This window comes from Mastigoproctus giganteus, chromosome 7, assembly GCF_048544385.1.
Source record: "Mastigoproctus giganteus isolate SK-2022 chromosome 7, ASM4854438v1, whole genome shotgun sequence".
Taxonomy (NCBI): domain Eukaryota; kingdom Metazoa; phylum Arthropoda; class Arachnida; order Uropygi; family Thelyphonidae; genus Mastigoproctus; species Mastigoproctus giganteus.
This window is the reverse complement of record NC_143581.1, coordinates 100,443,830-100,466,736: the sequence shown is the minus strand read 5'-3', so window position 1 is coordinate 100,466,736 and position 22,907 is coordinate 100,443,830. Positions and strand designations below refer to the sequence as shown.

General features: G+C 36.2%; 1 protein-coding gene across 1 annotated transcript in view; it reads left to right on the top strand.

The window, feature by feature from the left end:
* Positions 1-22,907, top strand: part of LOC150083109 (uncharacterized) — a 773,496-nt gene that overhangs the window by 622,226 nt on the left and 128,363 nt on the right. Inside the window, exon 15 of the mRNA XM_090378391.1 lies at positions 11,192-11,318. Coding sequence (XP_090234517.1) covers positions 11,192-11,318 — 127 coding nt within the window. The remainder of the gene's footprint in view (positions 1-11,191; positions 11,319-22,907) is intronic.

Here is a 22,907-nt window from a genome sequence, read left to right as displayed (position 1 = left end):
AAGGTAAGGCAGGTAATTGTTGGAATACAAAATAGGCAGCAACTTGGAAGCAACCAGTTTTGGGTATATGCTTATATAAATTTTTTTAATTGTATACATTTCCTCAAAATACAGCTCACATAATATTGTAGAAGCTGTTTTATGACCTACACATTAATATATGAATTGGGAATAAAAACACTATATATAGTGCAAATGTTTTCTTCTAATAACGTCCAATCCTGATTTATTTTTCTCTGCTTCAGGTTTATAATAACAGAAATGGCATGCAGCAGCTGCATGCCATTGTTTTTTTTTTTTTTTTTTTTTTAATCAACACATCAGAAATATTATTACATTATTGAGAATGTACCGTACAGTTATTATTTTTTTTTTTGTAAAGTCATGCAATCCTTAGTTATACACTTTATTTTTTCAATAACCTATTGATATTAATAACCAAATCCACACCAATTTCACACATTGTTTTATTAATTTCTTTCCAACTGTATTTACATTCACATTTCTCACACTTATCTCTCTTAAAATGGTTTGTGTCTTTAGTTTTACAGTTATGACCTTATACCCTTGTTGGTGCTGCTATTCTTTGGAGATAGAACTATGTAATTTTAAAGAGAGAGAGAGAGAGAGAGCAATCAAATCTATACATAAGAAAGATGAGAAATTTATTGTGGTTTTGGAGTGATTTTGAAAACATTGAATTTCTCATAATCATTTCTTGAAGTTTACTAAGGTTAATAAGTTTTAAGGACACTTGTTGTAATAAAACTTATGTATGAAATATTTAAAAGAAGTATTTTTCATTAAGTTTGATGAGTGGGGATCAATTTGTGGAAATGTTTGCTTTAGATTTTAAATGCTTGTAAGTTGAACGACAGAGAAACTTCCTGGTTCATTTCACAAATATATGTGGTCTCAGTTCTTATCTGAATGATGTCCATTTCCACTTGCAGTCTGACAAACTCCTTGTACTTTTTCTGACTGAATCTCAGTTATCTGTCAGTTCAACTACTGCTCATCTCAGTTGCCCAAATTATTCGCTGTATGATTCTCTTGGCACAAGCACATTACATATTATTATTATTATTATTATTAGCCAAATGGTGCAAGGAAGCCTGAGGCTTATGCTGCACCAGCCAAAAAAACAATCTCTGAACCACCCTGAGAGAGAGAGAGAGAGAGAGAGAGAGAGAGAGAGAGAGAGAGAGAGAGAGAGAGAGAGAGAGAGAGTAGAAGGGAATCACCAAGAATGAGAACAATAATGATATCCAGCTCAGGACACCGGGAGTGCTAAGCCCATACTCACCAGATGTGACCCCCTGGGGACATATTGCTTGCTCTGCATTGAAAAGACTTGTCTCTCTCTCTCTCTGCATTAGTTTTCTTCCAAACAGCTATTCACTGTACAAATTGCAAAACTGCCCTACTATGGAATATTATTCCCACCTCTGGGGCAGTATCCCAAAACCTCTCTCAGGCTTCTAGATTCCATTCAGAAGAGGGCAGTTAGGTTAATTAATGACTCATTTCTAACAGAGTCTATAACCTCTGAAAGCAAAACATCTGTATGCAGAACAGTTTCCAAATCATCACGTGCTAGATAAGAATGCCTTTCATAGAATAGACCAGCATCTCACAGAGGCAGAATTATTGAATAAGCAGATTTCATGTGGCAGACCAATAAGCATCAGTGAAATCTTGGTGAAAACATGAAAGAACACACCAGCAGAAGGCAATGCATTTTCCTCACACTTGTGTGAAAATTTTCATCCATATGACTTTCAAAGGTTACAAGGCCTTACTGAAGCATGTTTCCCATTTTTTTTTTTTTTTTTATTCTTTATTATTATTTTTTAATAATAATTTTTTTTAATAATAATAAAGACTCCACACGCTGTCTCATAAATGTACTGTTTCTGCTGCATGCCTTTTCTTCAGATACTTCCATAGGCACTGTTCTTCTGAATCGGATTCTATAATTCCCTCTCTCTATTTGAAAACAATCCGAACACGTGCCGCCACCAGCCAACATCCATCTTCTGTCCAAGTTCAAACTCATAGAACCAACTTTTCATCTACTTCGTTTATTCATTCAACTGCCGTTTTCTGGAAGAACCTTCATGTGTATTTCTTGAAAATTACAGTCTGTAGAAGTTGAAGTCTAATGTCAACAATTATCTTATCTCATCTTCTCAACCCCCAATCCAAGCATTGTACTAAGTACAAAAGGTTCTAATACCTCTCATTTTTGGGGTTTTCATTTAAAAAAAAAAAAAAAAATGCCAAGCTTAGTAAAATTGAATTAAGTTTATGGTAACATTAAATGAAATGAAAATGATAGCGTAGAGCTTTTATGAGGGAAGGGGACTTTACCTCTTTCTTGTAACAAGCAACATAACTGGAATGGAGACCCTGCATTGAACAGTGCAGGTTGTGTCTTCAGAAATTTTATAGTGCACAGGTCAGGTGTGGTTACTGTTTTTGAATGTATATAATTGAAAACAGTAATACCAAAAATACCTTTTAAAGTACAGTCACCTCTGTTATTACTCATGTTTCTTCGATACAAATTGCATGTAACGTGTTTGATGATTAGGTGAATACTGTTTGTTAAATGTGAACTTATACACAATTTCATCAATTTCATCTCCAACGTTTTAATTTTTGCAGTGCATGGAGAATTACAAATTTGAGTCAACAGAGTCTCTGCATCGACCCCTCATGCTCACTTTAATCACATGCAGTGTTTGAAATGCTAATTGATAAGTACTCCACAATTTGGTTTTGGGATCACTGTTGTTTTATATATTTATCAATGATATTGATGAAGCTATATCAGCCTTAATGTCGAAGTCTGCAGGTGATACAAAAGTTGACAGGGTTGTTAATGACAGTAATGCAAGTGTGCTACTGCAACAGGATCTAGAAAATTTGGCAGATGGGCCGAGAAGTGGCAACTGAAGTTTAGCATTGACAAATGCAAAATACAGTCAGTCCTCATATAGCACGATAGTCGTGTGCCTAGAAATCCTCATGCAATGCAGAATCGTGCAATATAAATAACAGGCCCTATGGGAAAAATAGGGTTAGGTGCCGACCACCCAAGATTGAATACACATTTGTAACCAAACCATTACCAAACACGATAAATAATTGTAATAAAATACTTATGTATTTTCTTACGACTATTACGCAATAAAATATTGCTAGTGCTTTTGCTTCTATTATAAGCAAACTTGTTTTTTTTGTTTGATTTTCTGTCCAAACAAATGACAGCCATTCCATCTCTTCCAATTCTTTGTCTTGATCTAATGGATTTTAATTACACTGAGTTGTTCCTGCTATGAAAGTTGTTTTTATTTTCTCTGCATTCTTTCTAATTCTTGGCATTGCCTCATTTAGGCCAGTATCACGTGAAATATCACATGATCTTTAGTTTTGCTCAAAGCGTTTCACAATTTCATATTTTTTCTCTTTCGACAGAGGTGGACTGGCCATAAGCCTTACTGGGGAAATCCTGGTGGGCCGGAGGCCAGTGTGATTTTGGCCATAAACACTAGTATGAGGCTGCTACAAATTTTCTCTGGTAAGAATTTTTGACCCAGTCTGCCTCTGTTTATCGATGTTGCTTTTCTTTTTCTTTCTGAACCTGTAGTGTCTTCACCAGGACACTTCCTTTTCGCACCTTTTAAGTATTTTACTCATTAAAGCACAATTACAAAATGAGGAGGCATGCTTGATACACATAAACAAAGCTGCACGCGCGTAGCAACTGAATAAACAACACTGTAAAGGCAGAGACACACTAACACCTCACTAGCTCACATTTTACTAAAGCACATTTCTGGGGGTTGCTACCATAAAACAATAAAAACAATTTCCAGCTGCATTTCTGCTAGTGGAATCTGTTGTAAACTGGTAGTAAACTCGATCTAATTGCATTTTCGATAATACCAGTACCTGAAATCGTGTGGGTTTTTACGTTATTATGTGAAAAGCGTTTCCCCTTCACTGATATACAGCAGGCCCCCGTTATAACGCGGTTCGCTTTATGCTGATTCGCTATAACGCTGCTTTTATATTATAACCCGTATCTGACTATAACGCTGTCACAGATCACTATAACGCTCTTTTACAGATTACATTTTTGACATATTTAACGATATCGTTCCATTTGATGGAGTCCATAGCTTGAAAATGAATAGCAAAACAGCATTAAAACGTTTCCCACGCCGACTTGAGAAATTTTCCCACGCTCAGTGAAATTTAATTGCAGTAAGTGACTTGTTACATAGTTCTGAGATCAACATTTTAAGAAATGATCAAATATATTGCTTGTAATATTTGCGTTATATGCATTTATCCGAAGTCTAGTCATCACTCAGTACAGTATTAGACATCGTGCGCAACGGAAAGTTTACCTGAACATTGTATCATAATTAATTCAACCAACGCAGTTACATTTTCGAAGAGCTAATAATGACCGATAGGAATGAAAAAGCAACAAAGTCTGAGCGCAGTAAGAAGACTATAAATGTAAGAAAAAGCCTGAATTTGAAAATTAAATTAGACGTTTTGAAGCGAATCGATTCCGGTCAACGACAAGTGGATGTGTGCCATAATTTAGGACTTGCAACTTTAACTGTAAGAACAATTATAAAAAAAAAAAAATAAAGAATTAATTTTAGCAGCGAGAAAGATAGCTGTTCCACTGCAAGCAACTAGGGCTAGGCCAACTATTAGGATTGAAATGGAAAGTCTTTAATTTTATTGAAGATAATATTCCAATGCAGAATTCCAATGCAGAATCCAATGCTGAAGAAAACTCGCCTAAAAAAAAAAAAGTGGAACCATTTAAAACTGGTAAGGGCTGGTAGAATAGATTTAAAATCCAGGGAGAAGCCTAGTGCAGATCAAGAAGCCAAAACTTTCAAAAAAGAACTTGTTAAAATTATTGAAGAGGGGTATTATGTGTTATACTTCTCAACAAGTTTTTAACATAGATGAAGCATGACTTTTGTGGAAACGAATGCCTAAAAGAAGTTTCATATTGAAAGAAGAAAAAACATGCCAAGTTTCAAAGCGGCGAAGGATCAGTTGACTTTATTGTTGGGTGGTAATTAAACTGCGGGCCATTTAAAATTAATACCCCTTTTAGTTTATTTGGAAGAGGGCCAAAGTTCAACTCAAAATCCACACATTTTTCATGATTAAATTCATCCATTAAATTAAATCAATTAAATTCATTATTTTACTTCGAATTTTAAGTTTACTTTTGATACGCAAGTAGTTACCACATAATTATACGTATGTAATGCAGAATATTTGAATATTAAATATTTTGACCGACATTTGTGCATCTTTTCATTACTGTTTATTATTGATTAGGAAATACCTATGGCACCGACCCCCAGCTCATAAATACATATGTTACCTTATGGGAAAGCAGCGCTCGCTTAGCGCGGATTCACTTAACGCTCTGTTTTTCCAGAACGAATGATCAGCGTTAAGCGGGGGTCACGTGTATATGAAAAACATAAATACATTTTTAGAATCTTCTCTTCATTCCTATGTTGTATTCAGTTGGGGTGAGTCTGCGTTCGACTGTCATTTCTTGTAAACACAAAGGCGAATTGTGTATGATCGAATTCGTGTGGTGTAAACAAGTGTTACACAAGGACTGACTGTATTGCATATGGGTAGAAGTAACCCCAGAGGAATGTACCATCTGTGTGATACTACACTTAGGATGGTAGAAAAAAAAAAAAAGACCTGGGAGTAATAGTCCATTCAGATCTGCTGAGCAGTGCAGACAGACTATAAGAGCAGGTCATGGAGTTTTGTCAATGATATACAGGAATTTTGCTAGCAGGGAAAAGGAGTTGATTATCCTTTTGTATAAGGCAATGATCGGGCCACGCCATGAGTATTATGTAGAGGTTCGGAGGCCTCATTTTAGAAAGTATGTAGATTTGCTTGAGCATGTACAAACAATAAGTTCTGAAAATTGCAGTGGCTGGAGACTAGGCACCTGCGAGGTGATCTGATCGAGGTATATAAGGCCTTGAATGGGTTGACCACGCAGAATTCTGATGGGATGCTTCCAGTTGCTCAGATTACGAACCTAAGGGGGGACGTAAATTCAAATTGAGGCAAGACAGTTGTCGAATAGATGTGCAGAAATTTGCCATTAGCCTGTGGGTGGTTAATTGCTGGAAAAACTTCCATCTGTCATTGTGGAAGTTGATAGCTTAAATAAATTCAGGGAAGAAATGGACCAACATTTTGAGAGAATGAATGTGTGAAATTTTTTTTTTTTTGGCTGATGCTACATAAGCTCACATACCTCTGTTACTACTACTATTTTTGTTCCCTTTTTTACAAATTTTTCTGTGTTTGCATAAATATGGGAGGACAGAGTGACAAGAATGTTTTCAGGATGCATTCTGGTGATCAAATTGTTGGTAGTGAGTGTTAATGGAGAGGCTATGACATCTGAAGAGAAGTTAGATGTTATAAAGCATTTTGAATGTAATGAAAGGACATGTGTCATTGTTCATGTAACAGGAATAAAGGACTCTTATGTTACGCACGATTAGAGACAATACCAAAACAAGTAAATCAAGCTTTATTACCAGAACATGCCTGAGTTCTAGCAAATCTGTGAGTCTACAGCCAAAGGAAATTGAGGAGACATGTCGGGTTCTAAATGTGTGGATAGAACAAATGAAAAGCGATCTGAGATAATCTTTTTTACCCTAAAAGAGAAAGTCTTATCATTTTATTAAGACCTTAAAGAGAAAAAAGCTGAAAATACTGCAGACATGCCTTATTTTTCAGCAAACCAGCTAGTAGTAGTAGCTGGTTTGCTGGTTGTAGGAACCACTATGCTCTCTAGAATGTAAAGTGTCTTCTTTTGGTCAACCAAAAGAGGTTGGATGATGGGGCAAATCTTTTCTGACCTTATTGTTCATGTTTTTGAAGGTGTTTTTAAAAATTTTTGCAAGAAAAAAAAATGGGATTTCAAGATTCTCCTCATTTTGGATAATGTTCCAAGGCATCCTCACATCATTACTGGACCTTCTGAAAATGTCAAAGCCCTATTTCTGTCTCCAAAAAGTTTCTCTCCTTTAGCCCATGGACCAAAGTGCGATAGCAGCTTTTTGAGCATGTTATTTAAGGAGCACATTCAAGAAGTTGATCGAAGCTTCTGAATGGGATAATAAAGAAGGTGTTCTTGAATTTTGGAAGAGCTTTAACATCAAGAATACTATTGACATTGTGAAGGCCCTGGGGTAATGTCAGTATGGCTGCTTGTCTTCAGTTTTTACAGATGCTTCTGCCAGATTTTATTAATGATTTTAAAGGCTTAATACTGTCAGAGGAGCTTCCAAGAATCAACAAACATTGTGTTGCTCTTGCAAAGCAAGTTGGATTTTAAGAAGTGGAGAGTTGAGGATGTTGGAGAGCTATGTGAGTCCCATTGTGAAGACCTCCTGATCTGTTAAAATTTCTTCTTGGGGTGCGATGGAAGCTGGAGAAGAAGAAGATAAAGAACACAGCAGAATGAGAGCTTTCAATTTCTCTTCTATCCTGAGGGAAGTTGAAAAGCAATTGCAGCTCTTAGAAGACATGGATTACAATGCAGAATGCAGCAGGATAGCTGTTCATGGAATCAGCTCTTATTTGGCATCCTATGAACAGCTTCTTTATGCAAGAAGAAAAGTGGCAAAGCAGCAAAAACTAGATGTCTCTTTTATATCCCCCCCCCAAAAAAAGTCGGAAAACAATGATCCACAGCCATACACTTCTCGATTAACTATTTTTAATTCTAACCCTACAACCACAACTGCACCTGAAAGTGATTATGGCGACTGTCTTCTTTACTCAGAAATCTCAAAATTTTCCCACTCCCATCAAGTTATGCTTAAATTTTTTCAAGTTAAGTGTGAAACTTTCTATATTATTTTATTATTAAATGTGAATTTAGCATGTATTTAAACTGTATTCTCCTTTGTGTTAGGTTAAGTATTAAATATGTTTTGATTCTGGGTAATATTTTTTGTGATCTGCCCCTAACTCTTTTTTTTTTTCTTAAGCCCTTATTTTTATTTCATAAATGTCTGTAGAATGAGGTCTCACAAGACGTTATAGCGTTATAGCAGAAATTACTAACTGTTTTTATTAGGTTTTTTTTTTTTTTTTTTTTTGTTGTTGTTTTGTTTTCTTTTGTGATTTGAATTATACACAACACTGCTCCAGTACTAATATTTTTATATACACTGAATAATCACTGAATTATGACCACCCTATGAAAACTGAATGTGACCTGTTGACCTTGTGAAGTTCGGGAGTGCGGAGTTAGTCGACCTATGTAGCATAGATAAGATGTTAGTGGTTCGACAGGTAGTAAAATTCTAAGCGTGATGGGTAAAAGGAAGGATTTGTCGGACTTCGATAAAGGACAGATTGTGGGTGCTTGACAAGCTGGTGCCTTGATTTCCCAAACAGCTGAACTGGTAGGGTATTTGAGAGTTGTCGTAGTTAAAGTGTACCAGTTCTGGGGTCAAAATGGTGAAACAATGACACATTGGCAAAACGTGAAAGGTATTGTGTGTGTTGGTGTTAGAGATACGCGCTGGGTCCGACGATTCATACGGGCAAACAGGTGCAGCACTGTTGACGAGTTGACCACCCAACATGACATGGCCAACCCAGAACAGTATCTGGCATGCATCGCACGCTCGCCTGTATGAACTATACCAGCAGACCAACCCTATGGCATCCTCTTCTAACCAAGGTTAATTGGCATAAAAGACTCACCTGGTGCAAAGAGCATGCAAGTTGGACATTAGAAGACTGGAAGAAGGTGTGCTGTTCATATGAGTCCCGTTATTTACTCCGCACTGTGGATGGATGTGTACAGATTTTACGTTACGACATGAGGCTCTTGACCCATAATGCATGGTATCAAAAGTGCTGGCCGGTGGATGCAGTTGTGGGGCAGGAACTTGGATTGGTGGTGCATGTGGAACAACGTATCAGTGGTCTCCGCTATCGTCATCTGCTTGCTGACTGTGTTACATCTTTTCCCAAATGGCGATGGTGTCTTCCAAGATGACAATGCGCCGAGCCAACGTGCGCTTGTTGTAGGAATAGTTTGAGGAACACAGTTCTGACTTCCAGTATATCGATTGGCCTCCGAATTCCCCCAATATCAATCCCATAGAGCACTTTTGGGACACTATGGAAAGGCATGTCAGGTGTCTGGATACCCCCAATCACCTCCATTACTTGCATTGCTGACCTATTACAGACAGCTTAGTTGGCCATACCTCCTGAAAACTTCCAACATCTTGTTGAATCAATGCCACGTTGGATAGCTTCTGTACTGAAGTCAAAAGGAGGACCTATGAAGTATTAGGTAGGTGGGTCATAATTCAGTGGTCACTCAGTGTATTGTGTATAAAGGTATGTTTAGTTTCTAGATTTAAAATTATTATTTTATTCTCTCTTCTCCCAATGCATTGCCAGACATAAAAATTTGATGAAAGTATGGCTTGTGGATAGTGTTTTTCAATTTCTGAATTATCTCTGATTATGATGTTATCATTAATGTTGTTATATTGTATTTCTTCTAATTATGAAATTGTACTCTGTCCTTCGGAACGAGAATTTGAGTAGACACTAAGAAATTAAGTCTTTCATCACAAAACCGAATGAACATCATCATTAAAAGTTTTTTAAAAATTGCAGATTAAAAGAATACTAACCTAGGTCAGAATTAAAGTATAATTTAACTGGCTTTTCGTCCCACATGCAAAATCACTTGCATTTACGTCTTTCATTCATTATTAAAATTATTATTACGAAGTGTGTATTTCATTTGACCATCAAATACATGTTTTTTTTTAATTATTCACTATGTTTTTAATGTGTGTACAAGGTAGCACAAGAAGTTCCTGGACAGAATTTGCTAATATCTGAACGTAAAATAATTTTTTTTTTTTTTTTTTTTTGTTACCTAGAATAACTAAAAAATTTTTATAATATGTGGCAGTTAGGTTGCACATGTGCCATGGTTTATTTTTATCCCTTGCTAATAAGACATTGTTTTTTAGAATTTTGCTTTGGTTGATGAAATCAGTGTGAGACACAATAAATTATTGTTAAGCATAAAGCAAAAAGCTTTTTCAAGAGTTAAGAGTATTTGGAGGATATAAATTTTTCAGAGATGGGCACTATATCATTGAGAAAGATGCAGTGCATGGAATCCCACCATCAACTAACTATGAACGTCTCTCCCACAGTGGAATTTATTATTTTTATTTTTTTTTTCAACCTAATCATAAAATGCAAACTTCAGGCATACCTCTCGAGATGGATTATTATGCGCTAGTTCCCAAGCTATCATATTACCAGTAGATTACACGGATCAAGAGCCGAATTTTCAAAAGTAGTTGAAATTTATAATACTGATCCAGGATGTTTAAAAACAATAGTGACAAGAGGTTTAACCTGGTATCATCTTTTCAGTCTTCATAAGTATCCCCCTCAAATCTCAGAATGGAAGTCTGCCAGGATGATAAAAATTCTCATTGGCAGATGTAAAGGTAAAGTTTCGTTCGAATCATATTTTGACTGTAAATGCATATTATCAATTTCAATTGGAATGGGGGGGCCCCTATTACCAATAAGATTATTTGCATAGAAATCATTAAGCACTTGAGAGAGATAAGAATTAAGAAGCGACTTGATCTTTGGGCAAGGTAGAATTTGAAATTCTTTTAGAATGTTCATGATCATCATGAAAATAATATTTTCTGAATATATCTGTCCAGACAATCTAATTTTCTAACAAATTATTTTGATTGTGTCATTTTATTTTTGTCCCAAACTGAAGAATTCATTAAATAGGTGACAATTTTTGTTGAAGCAGAACTCAAGAAAGCTCAACAAATATAACCAAGGAACTTTCAAAAAAAGTTTTTTTTTTTTTTTTTTTTTTGCAGTAAATTGACTATCGAGAAAATGTTTTAAATAGTTGAGGTGATTATTTTGAAAATTTTAATTTTAATTATCTGTAAGTATTGTATTTGTTTAGATAAAAATTTGGTCTTGGAACTTACTGATACTTCCTTAAAAATTTATACTGATAAATTTATTCAAGATATTGGACAATTTTTTTCAGCTAGGTATGGTTGAATCTCTTTGTCATCCTCCTTTGTCTCGTGATAGTACTTTGGCCAGAAATGCTGTTCAGTTGTTAAAAAGTGGACTTGATACAGATATGAATTTTGAAATTGTGGCTGTCCAAGGTTAGTGATATGGTTTCAAACCCTTTCAAACTTTCAAATAGCTATCATTATATAAAAAAGATTAATTTTTGTCTTGTAAGAGAAAGGGAAATACCTTTAGTCATTCTGTTAGAAGTAAACTGTGTTCTGGATAGCTGAGAAATTATGAAATTAAGTTCACATCTGGTAATGATAGTTGGGTAAATCTAGAAAATAAGGATTTTAATATACTTCAGGTAAATACCCAAAAGGTAACGTCTCCATTTGGCAAAACAAATGGAGAATCATAATTGTGGTTCTCTTGGTGTAGGGGGCCATACGTATATAAAGGGGTAGTCAAGAGATATCTTCTGCAAGAGCTTGTGCAGCATGGCCAGGGCTGTCGTGCTGCCATGCTTGTTAAAAATTGGAAAGTAGTTGTCACTCAGATTGATGCGCTGTGTTTTTCACATGTTTGCATTGAAATCATTGCAAAATTTGGTACTTTTTTTTGGGATATTATATTATCAGTTTCAGGACGAACTGCATCCCAATCTTGAATATATAGAGACAAAGATTGTGATTTTCTGAACTCCAGTGATATCATAATATATATGGACTCATGCAAATTCCCCTATGTGGGGTAGCGAGAATATGGATGTATAAGCAGAGCAATTAGAAGAGGCATTAATGCTAATGTGCTGCAGATTATGAATATGCCAGGGCAGTTCAATTCTTTTACTCAACATTGCATGTGAGGGTAGTTGGAATTTGGTCTGTTAGTGACCATCAATGTATTATTTATACTTTGTACAATCTACTGCAGGTAAATGAGGTTTATAAGTTCGATAGGTTTGTGGTTTGATCCATTGACTGGCATAAAATTGTAGCATGACAGGAGGCAACTGAGAATTGTGAAGAGATCTAAAGTGGAAGCCTGACAGCAAAGGGCAAGACAAGGATAAGAAATTTTGTGTGAGGTTTTGTTCATCCCCATGGGAAACTTTCTGTTTTGGATTTTGTCAGTGTCCCCTGGTGGACTCCTGCTCCCAACAGAGGTAAGGTTACTGTTGGCAGGCTGTAGAAGGTCATTGAAGCTTGCAAGAGAGCATAGATCTTTGGAGAAAGTAAAAATTTTGAAACTAAGGTGTGTGGATTTTAGAAGAAGTGTTAATTTGATTCAGATAAAAAAGAGAGAATTTTGGTAAAATTTTTTCAATCTAAATGTAATCAAGATCTTTGGAGCATACCATATAACAGCGTTTCCCAAACTGTGTTCCGCGGAACACTAGTGTTCTGTGAGATGTGAACAAGTGTTCCATGAAAAATCGTAATTAATAATTTTAAAAAAATAAATAATATAAATGAATTTTTGCATATTTGTAGCATACACCACCTTTATATCATTATAATTTTTAACATTATTTTATTTTATTTTTTTCAGTTATTAATATACTGGCATATTAATAGTCAAGTAGACTAATAGTCAAGTAGACTGCGGAACACTTTATTTTGGTAGGATTTTGCATAGAGGTAATGACATCTACGAAAAAGTAGCAATGTACTGATCTAATATGGCCTTTGCATACGATTTAGCCTGAGTACACAGGGTTGAAGGAGAGAGGGAAGTGAACCGATATCATAACTAAACTCACTTCCTTCTATAAATTTTTTTTGATAATTATCAATATTTCAAAATATTATTACTAAAATAAATGACCATGGATTTGTGGTTGAAAAAAGGAACTTTAAAAAACAAGAAGCAAGTACTTCTAAGGTGCCTCTGTAGCCAGGTGGGCAGGAGCAGCAGTGCGTAGCACATGCTTCTTGATTAGACTGTGGTTCGAGCATTAGCAACTAAGGCCATATTGCTCCACGGAGCAATATGGCCTTGGTTGCTAATGCTCCTAAAAACCAAATAACAAATGAACAAACAAACAAGTACTTCTAAGTATTGTAACTGTGGTCGATGAAAACGAAAACAATTTTGTCAAACTTCAAAGTGAGGATGAACAATCACAGCTTTTTGTTCCCCAAAAATCTGAAGTGAAAAAGCAAGAACAAACTAATAAAAGACCAAAATGAAAGTATGATGACAGTTATTTGAATTTCGGCTTTACATGTGTTGGAAATAAAGATGCTCGTGATGCACAGTGCATCGTATGTAATAAAATATCAGCAAACAGTTCCTTTGCTCCCACTAAACTTGTGTTTCATAAGTGTTCCGTAAATATATCATGAGATGAAAATTGTTCCGTAAATGTATTGTGAGATGAAAAGTGTTCTGTGACTAAAAAAGTTTGGAAAATGCTGCCATATAACTTGTTGTTTGACATGTTAAAATTAGATAATGTAAACCACATTGTAGGAAATGATGGTGATACTGGCTACCTATTTTCCTGAGGAAAGGAGGAAATGGAGGATGAGGTTCAAGGTAATATTAGGCATGATAATAAGTGATATCAGGGTCAAAACGAAATGCAACTCCATTTCTGGTTTAGAAATGGAGTTGCATATGATCAAGAAGTTCATGAAAGAGAACATTATTGGCATAAATGCAAGTGTAGATGAGGTAATGTTCCCTAAGGAATAGAAAATGGCAGGGATAAAATTCTTGCTGAAAAATCCAGAATAACCAGTGATGGACCCATGATTATACAGGCTAATAGCCAATTTGCTGGTACAGTAGACTTTCAGAATAATGGCACTTTCAGGAATTCAAGGTGTTGTTTTGATTTTTTCCTAATGTAGAAAGCTTTATTTTTAATATATTTAATGCAGAAATAATAAGGCTAAATAAGAAATAGAGATTAAGAATGCAATTTTATTAATTGCACTTAAAAAGCATAAACATGTTGACAATCCAATGTTATATTCTGCCATTTCTGCTTTCACAATCTGCCAATGCACTTCTGCTTTCACAATGTTCTATTTTCTTCATTATATCAAATTTAGTCTGCGTGGGAAACACAGTGGTATCGTCACCATCCTCCCCACACCGGTTGGTGGAAAAGGCCCAGGTTCGAATCCCGTCGATGACGCAAGGAACTTAGATGAGCTTTTTTCACTCTGGCTGAGTTATTTTGTCTCAAGCATAGATAGCAAGGTTTTTACCCCAGAAACTTAGGTTTTCTGTCCAGCAAAACAGGCAAATAAACCAGAGAACACGCAAATTATAGTCACAATACACGTGGGTATATAAATTAACTTTTCGGGTGACTCTAATGTTATAGTGTTGATTATATCAAGTTTGTCACTAAGCTTTAATGTTTTTCTTCTTTTCTTCTCTGTAAGAGGTTTATTAACTTTAGGAGCCATAGTGAGGGGTTTTTAATTTAAAATAAATGTAAAACAGTGGTATAATCGTGATATCATTACAGAATTCATTGTCAAAATTGCAAATGTAAACAAATACAGCAATCATGTGACTTATTTTCTTTTCTTTCTTTTTTTTTTTTTTTTTTGGGCACTGCAAGACTTTTGCCCTGTATGTACATCCGATCTCAATGTGCAGCTAGCTCGAATGTTCTGTTATTTGAGGTGCCATTATTTTGACAGTCTACTATACTAGGAAAAATATTTCAGATTGTTGATCATGAAAAATTAGTTAGTGTTTTATACCATTCTGTATGGCAGTTTGGATATGAGGGTCAGATTGACTAAAACAGATTGCTAAAGTTGTGTTTATTGTACAACAGCCTGTGGATAACTAATGTCCTGGTTATCTTTGTGGACATTATTTAAGGACGCATAAGATAGGATATGGTGGGAAAATGTTATGAATAGGCCAAGGAAGATGAGACATACTGGGAAATTGTAAAGATTATGAGAAGTTGTTTCGAGGACAGAACTGAAAAAGCAGTAAATCAGATATGAAAGGAGAAAGAAGGCTTTTTAAGGCCTATTCCTTTCTGCCAGAGGTTATTATAATGGCTAAGATAAGGAAAAGGGTGTGGCAGTGTTGTTTGATACAATGCTCATCACAGAAGGCTGATTTAGACAAAGGAATGAAGCAACATCCCAACTGTGTATATAGCGTTATAGAAACCACCAATCATATTTTGTAGGATTGCCTGATTTATTGAGCTATATCAATTGCTTTTATTCAGATTGTGGGCATGCGAAGCATGGAGCTGTACAGGCTATTTAAGAATAGCCTTAAGAATAATGCTTTTAGGATAAAATAATGTAATTAGGGGGGGGGGAAGGCTTGATTAGTATAAACAGTGTTTATAGTGTGCAAATGCATCATATCTGTATGCAGTAAATTAACTGAATTTATTATAGTGGCATCATTTTATTACATCTCATATTGGGAATGCCTTCACAGTGAGTTGCTTATTCGGTTATACTTTAAATAAGTTACGGTTCCCCAACAGAGAAATTTATTGTTTCTTGTTGTCAGTGGATTCCACCACCCAGGTGGCTGTTTTAGGGTTATTTGGCCCTTCAGTGGGTGGGGAGATACCCTGATTGTATAATAGCTGACCTAGTTGTGGAATTAAGTCCACAAAATGAGAATGCCAAGTGGTGTTTAGAGTTAATACTTAATAAAAAAAAAAAAATTCAGGGCAAAAGCCACAGGCTGCAGGAAAATTTACAGGCATACAATTACAGCAAATACATGGTGTCTATATGAGTAAATTAACTGAAGTTATTATAGGGACATTTTTTTTAATTACAGTTTTAATGAGGGATTTATCAGTCATTATACCATCAGGGTACTTACCCCTTTACCCACCAAACAACAGTGAAGGGCCAAATAGCCTTGAAACAGCTGTTTGAGTTATGATATCCACTGAGAATAAATGTCTGTTGTAATCAAGTAACAAAGAAGGTTAGGCAAGCGAAGACATTACAAGATATCTTTGGGAAAAGGATGCAAAGACTTCTTTACTTATTTAAACTCTAGAAGGAAGGGGATGAATCAGATTGGTCCACTTGATATCGATGGTTTGACTGTTGATGATCCTGCTCAGATAGCTGACAGATTGAAAGAGTATTTTGCATTTAACATTCACACATGAGGAATTATTTAGGAGGAGAATGCTAGAAGTCTGCCAGACTCTAACAGTGCAAAGTGTATTTAGGGTCATACGGCACCAGGGATTTCCCCCATCTCCGCGTTGTTTACATTGTGATGGGTGTGCGTTTGCTGGAAATGCCAGAGATTTAAAAATGTATGGATATTGTTTACGTGTAGTGTCGTGTACTGTTGTTCATCTGGTCATTTAGCCGCTGGACCCCTATGAGGCCCTACATTGCCCCACTTTTGCCCCGTGGAGGCAGACCAGGTACATCAGTATTATAATTATTTACTCTGGCAGGTCCTGCCACCTAATTTCCTGAGATTTCAGTGGCTAGGACCTTAAAAAAAAAAAAAAGTGCACATATACATACATGCAAAAATGCATATACATACACATCAATTGGTACAGGTTAGTTTGCGTGGTGAAAGCACTAGAATGAGAAGCTGAGAGTTTTGGGCGAAATTTATTTTGATGGTTAAATTTGGATTGTGTGGGACTTTCACTTGCGTATAGTTAGCGTGGGGGAGGGAGACTGAATATTAGGGGGATATAGTCAGAAATAAGGAGCCGATAGGGAAGGTAGCTCCAGCTTGCAGTGGGGCATGCCCATGCCCCACCAGAAAGAAGAGAAGGGTGGTGGGGTTTGCAGGAGACGGCAAGCCATCTCCCTCCCCCACCGGGGAAGGGGAGTAATAGTGGGCCAGACAAGGGAGCTGACCCAGATCGCCAGTAGGGTGTGAAAGCTTGTGGCTGCGAACTGGTCGTCTATGATCAGTGGCCTACCATCCAGGGCTAATGGAATTCGTTCAGGCTTTCTTGTCAGGTCCCTGCAACGACTGTGCAGGTTCTTCATCTTTTGGTGAGAGTCGCTCATGGGACTGAGTTCCGTCCATGTGTCAGTTGAGAAAGATTTTCATCAGGGTTGAAAGTTCAATCATTTCCATAGTCTATGCAATGAGCTGAATGATTTTGTAATATCTGTGAGCAAATTTGAGGAGAAATTGTTTAAATTAAACCAAAGGAAGTAAGGAAACCCTTAGCCATTATTATGAAAGTAGCTCTGGATTCAACGGAAGTCCCCATGGACTGGAGTTGTGCAAATGTATCCTCAGTTTTCAAAGGGGATCAAAGGGTTGAGACAAGTAATTAGAGGCCTTTTATTTCCCCCAGAACTTCTGTTCCGGAGAAAATAATGGAGTCACCATCTAGGGCTAATGGAATTCGTCTGCAGGATCATCTAGACAAGACTGCAGCTATATTTCAGACACAGCATGGGTTTGTTAAGGGGAAGTCTTGTCTGACCAATTTCCTTTGATCCTACGATGTGGTCACAAAGGAACTGGATGCAAAAAATAATTTTGATATCTTATACTTGGATTTTAGGAAGCTGTTGATACTGTTTCACATGAAAGACTCCTGCACAAATCGGAGAGTGTGGCGTTAAGGGCAAGTTGCTGCTATGGATATAGGGATGGCTGAGTGGGAGAAGACAGAGAGTGGTAATCACTGAACACTGCTCTTTGTGGACTAATTTTATTAGTGGAGTCCCCTGGGGTTCGGTGTTGGGTCCATTGTTGTTTTCTGTATTTATCAGTGATATTGATTAAGATATATCAGGCGTAATGTCCAAATTTGCCGAAAATACAAAGGTTGACTGGCTTGTTAATGACAGTACTGACCATATGCTACTGCAACAGATCTAGAAAAGTTGGGGATGAAAAGTGGCAACTGAAGTTCAACATTGACAAAGGCAAAGTACTGCATATGGGTACCACAAGAATATCCACAAGAACCACAAGAATATCCACAAGAACCCCAGAGTTATTGTGATTGCATTACACAGAATACTTCAGATAAGAAGGTTTCTGAGTAGTGCAGGCAGGCTGTCAGAACAGCTCATGGGGTCTTGTACATGATATACAGAAATTTTTATAGCAGGGACTAGGAGGTGGTCAGGCCAAACCTTTAGTACTATATACATGTCTGGAAGCCTCATTTTAGGAAAGATGTAGAGCTGCTGAAATGAGTGCAGAGAAGGGCAACAAAATTGGTGAGGGGAACAAGGGGTTGCACTTACCAGGAAAGGCTTAAGTTCTGCAAATTTCAGTTTCTGAAGATTAGGCACCTGTGATCTAATTGAAATGTATAAGGCTTTGAATGGTTAGAACAAGCTCGGTGCTAATGGGATTCTTCCTCTTCAACAGATTAGTTACTTGAAGGGACATAAATTCAAATTGTGGAAAGACAGTTGTAGAACAGATGTGCAGAAATTTGCCTTTAGCCAGCAGGTGTTTGATTGCTGGAACAAACTTCCATCTATCATTAGAAGTTGATAGCTTAAACAAATTCAAGAACTTGACAAACGTTTGGAGCGAATTGATGGGTGAAATGTGAAGTTTTTTTTTTTTTTTTTTTTGTTGATGCTGTATAATGTTCTCTTTTGCATAATATGCATTTACTAATGCTAACAGTAGTCTTCTGTATTGCGGAAGCATTACTTAAACGAAGTATAAATGAATGAGCAACTTGTTGTGAAGGCATTCACAACACGAAACATAACGGAAAAATGCCACTATAATAACTGTGGTGGTTAATTTTCTACTTATAGAAATGATGCATTTGCACTAACTTATATGTCTGTAATTTTTCCATCTTTTGAGGCTTTTGTCCTGAATTTTTATTATAGTGTTTATATGTAAATAGTATTTGAACTGTATGGAATAATGTATAGTTTTTATATGTTTATAGAGATTATTAACAGTGCTATGTATGTATATAAATGAGTTTTTAATGTGGTGCTGCATAGAAAAGATCCACCTCCCTGTGGCTGGCACAGTAATCCAAATTATGATTGACTTGTCAGACAGGGACATGGAGCTAAATGTGTATTTTAATTGTGTAATATGTTATGTCTAATTTTTTTAGAGTTATTGGCTTTTTTTCAGCAGACCTCAGGTAACACGCAATCAACTCAAATGGTAGTCTCAAAATGCAATGCAATGCAATGTAATGTTTTTTGGTTTATATAAGGATAACTGCATGCACAAGGACATACATTTCAAACTGCTTATAACAAAGTTGAAGAGGAACAATGAAAACTTTATTATATCTTTGAGCTGATTGACTGCAAAAGTAACTCACCAAGATTGATAAAGTAATTGCACAATGATTCTACTTGTTTTATATTTCTTGTATGTTTTTAAATGTTATGTAATTTTTAAATTTTAAATTCCTTGTGTATTTAAGTTTTAATTTAATATTAAAGTGAGATATCTGCTATATTGTAATATAGCATCATATATTTCACTGTTCAATATGTATATTGAATAGTGATATTCCAGTGTGATTTATGTTGTCTCTCATTAATTGTGAGTAGTTGGTAAGTTATTTAATTAAGGTTTCTTTTGTCTGGTCAGAACACTATTTTTCAATTTTCTATTTGGGTGAGAATTTCATTAAAATATCAGAGTTGGTATGGTAATTAACATGCATTATGTTATATATAGTTATGTTATATTTAAAAGAGTAAGAAATTACCCCAGTATTTTGCATAGAATGCTTCCAGTCAATGCTGTCCAAATATAAACGAATAAAATTAAACGAATAAAATGATTTTTGAATTCTTTCACTGATAGAGACTGATTGATTCTTGGCTTTCAATTCTGTTGTTTCGGATCGGTCATGTCTCTGAGACATGATCGATTACTGTTCCAACACGAATAAATGGATAAAATCATTTTATCCATTTATTTCATTTGTTTACATTTGGAGATCATTGACTGGAATCATTCTATGCAAAATATTGAGGTAATTTCTTACTCTTTTAAATATATTTTTACCATGTAGAAGTTATTGAGCCTTGTAGCTCTGTGTTTTTTTATAATAGTTATGTTATTTACCCCTAATATGTTCAGTAAAAACCACAGCTACATAAATTAAATAGGACAATTTTATTTTGGATTGTGAAAGTGCTTTACTGTGTTTTGGGAATTCTGAAATTTATATAGTCTTGAAACTAGTTTGTCTTTTACTGCATCATTTATTTTCTTATTAGTTTCACATATTTTTGGTTTTAATTTTTTGTATGTTTTTTTTCTGTGAAATAGTTGAAGCAGATTTTTCTTAAAGGAAAATTTGAATTATCATTTTATATACGCTCTATGACCTTGAAATTGCAGGACCAAGATGGAATGATCAGAAGTGCATTCAAATTACAGGCACATGAGTTGAGCCGAGATATACAAATTATTAAAATACTGGATCAGTTGGAGGGAAGGCTGATATAAAAACAAATTTAGAGATGGTGCAATCCAAATAAACACATGTGCAATGCAGTTAACAGGCTTCTGTCACACAGGAATTAAACTCAGATTACAAGGAAATTCGAAGAGAATGCCAAGATGTCACATTCGACACCAACTTCATTGACTTTGACAGAGGGTGAATTATTGGCATTTATCGAGCCCCAACTTCAAACATTTCACCTTTTAAACATGATAAAAAAAAAAGAAGTTCCAGATGATAATTGACCTAAAGTTAAAAACAAGTGAAATAGAACCTGATAGCTTTTTTTGAAAAACCCTGTATACAGGGTGTCTCAAAAATATTGGTACAAATGTTTAGGGGAGGTAGATAACATCTAAAGGAATGTGAATCGCATAGGAACCCATAACCAGAAACGTCATGGGAAAGTAATAGAAGAGGCACAAGAAGCAGAAATGACAAAAGACAGTAATTAGTGGCAAACATTTATTTGACATAATATTAACAATGGAGTACAAGATGGATGCATTTCATGATGTTACAACAGATACTCGAAGGTTCCACCATGTGATGCCATACATGCATGTGTGACAGTGACGCAGCATGGATTGGTGGACATGGTTGAACACACCTGGAGTTTATTTGACAGTAGCAGCAGTGCAGATGAGTCTCACCACGAGATCCATTTCCGTCTCCACAGGCGATTCATACACGATAGATTTGAGGGCCCCCACAGAAAGAAATCAAGGCTCGATAAATCAGGTGAGCATGAGGGCCAGGCAAATGGGTCCACCACGGCCAATCCATCGACCCCCAAAACACCTGTTCAAATGGTCACGAACACACCTTCCATAATGGGCAGGCACCCCCGTCATGTTGAAACCAAATGTTGCACCTCACATTTGCTGGAACATCGTCAAGTAACCCTGGTAGAACTTATTAAAGAAAGATCCGATATTTAGTGGAGTTCATGCGGGATGGTAACAGGTATGGGCCGACTAAGCAGTCACCGACCATACCTGCCCACACATTTATTGCGAACCAGTGTTGTGCCGCATGGGGGCGCACACCATGTGGGTAGTCGAGCCCACACATGAACATTGTGTTGATTGAATAACCTTCCCGAATGAAATAACCCTCATCCATGAACAAAACATAGGCTGAAAAATTCTAGTCTTGAACACTTATTGGAGAAACCACTGCGCGAAAGCCACACGTGCAGGATGATCTTGGGGGAGCAGTAACTGAACCCTTTGGAGATGAAAGGGGTGTAAGGAATTGTCGTGCCAGACACGCTGTACACTGCAACGAGACACTCCTAAGGCAGAGGCAACGGCATGTGTGCTGGTAGTAGGATTATTCTGGACAGCATTCAACACACTTGCTTCCATGGTGGGTGTTCGCTTCAAACATAGTCTGCCTGCACTTCTAAATGACCCATAATCTCACAAATTGTGATTCACAGATGCAAACAAATGCAGGTCCGGTACATGTCTGTCTGGGAAGCGTTCTCTAAATTTGTTGAGCGGCTCGTCCATTGCCCTCTGCTAATCCATACACTAGGTGCATGTCTGCTAGCTCACAGTTCATATATCGATGCATGCTCTTCGTGCAGCGACTACCACACTGTCTACCAACTTACGGTGACGTTTCCGGTTATGGGTTCCTAGGCGATTCACATTCCTTTAGATGTTACCTACCTCCCCTAAATGTTTGTACCAATATTTTTGAGACACCCTGTATATAAAAACCTAATGTAAAAAAAAGACATGGTGTAATGGACACTTGGAAGTAAGATGAAAGCAGAGCAGTAGAGGATTTCATAAAATTAGAAAATTTTGAATTCTACAAAAGGCATAAAGCGTTCAAAATTATTAAAAATCTTAAATGAAAAAAAAAAAAAATAATAAAATAATAAAAAATTTAGAAGCTGTTGAAGAGATTAGATATAATAAAATAATGAGAAATGAAAGATTCAGTGATAGACCAGTGTGGTCTATCACTGAATCTTTCATTTATTTCATTCTATGTAGAATTGAGTAAGAATCTAACAAACCAGGAAATGTACCACAAAGAATACAGTAGAAATGCAAACAGAAAAATGGGTGGAGGAGAATTACAAGCCAAATGTAGTAAAAACATGGATAAAACTGACAACCAGTAACAAATGAAATGTATTAATAATTAGGGCGTTGTATGTTTAGATTTCAATAAAGCTCTCGACAATGAAAGATTGTTGTTCACATGGGAGTAGTGTGGCTTTAGATTCAGGTTATACTATTGATAAAGATTTGGTTGAGTGGTAAAGACAGGGGTTATTAATGGCCACTGCTTTTCT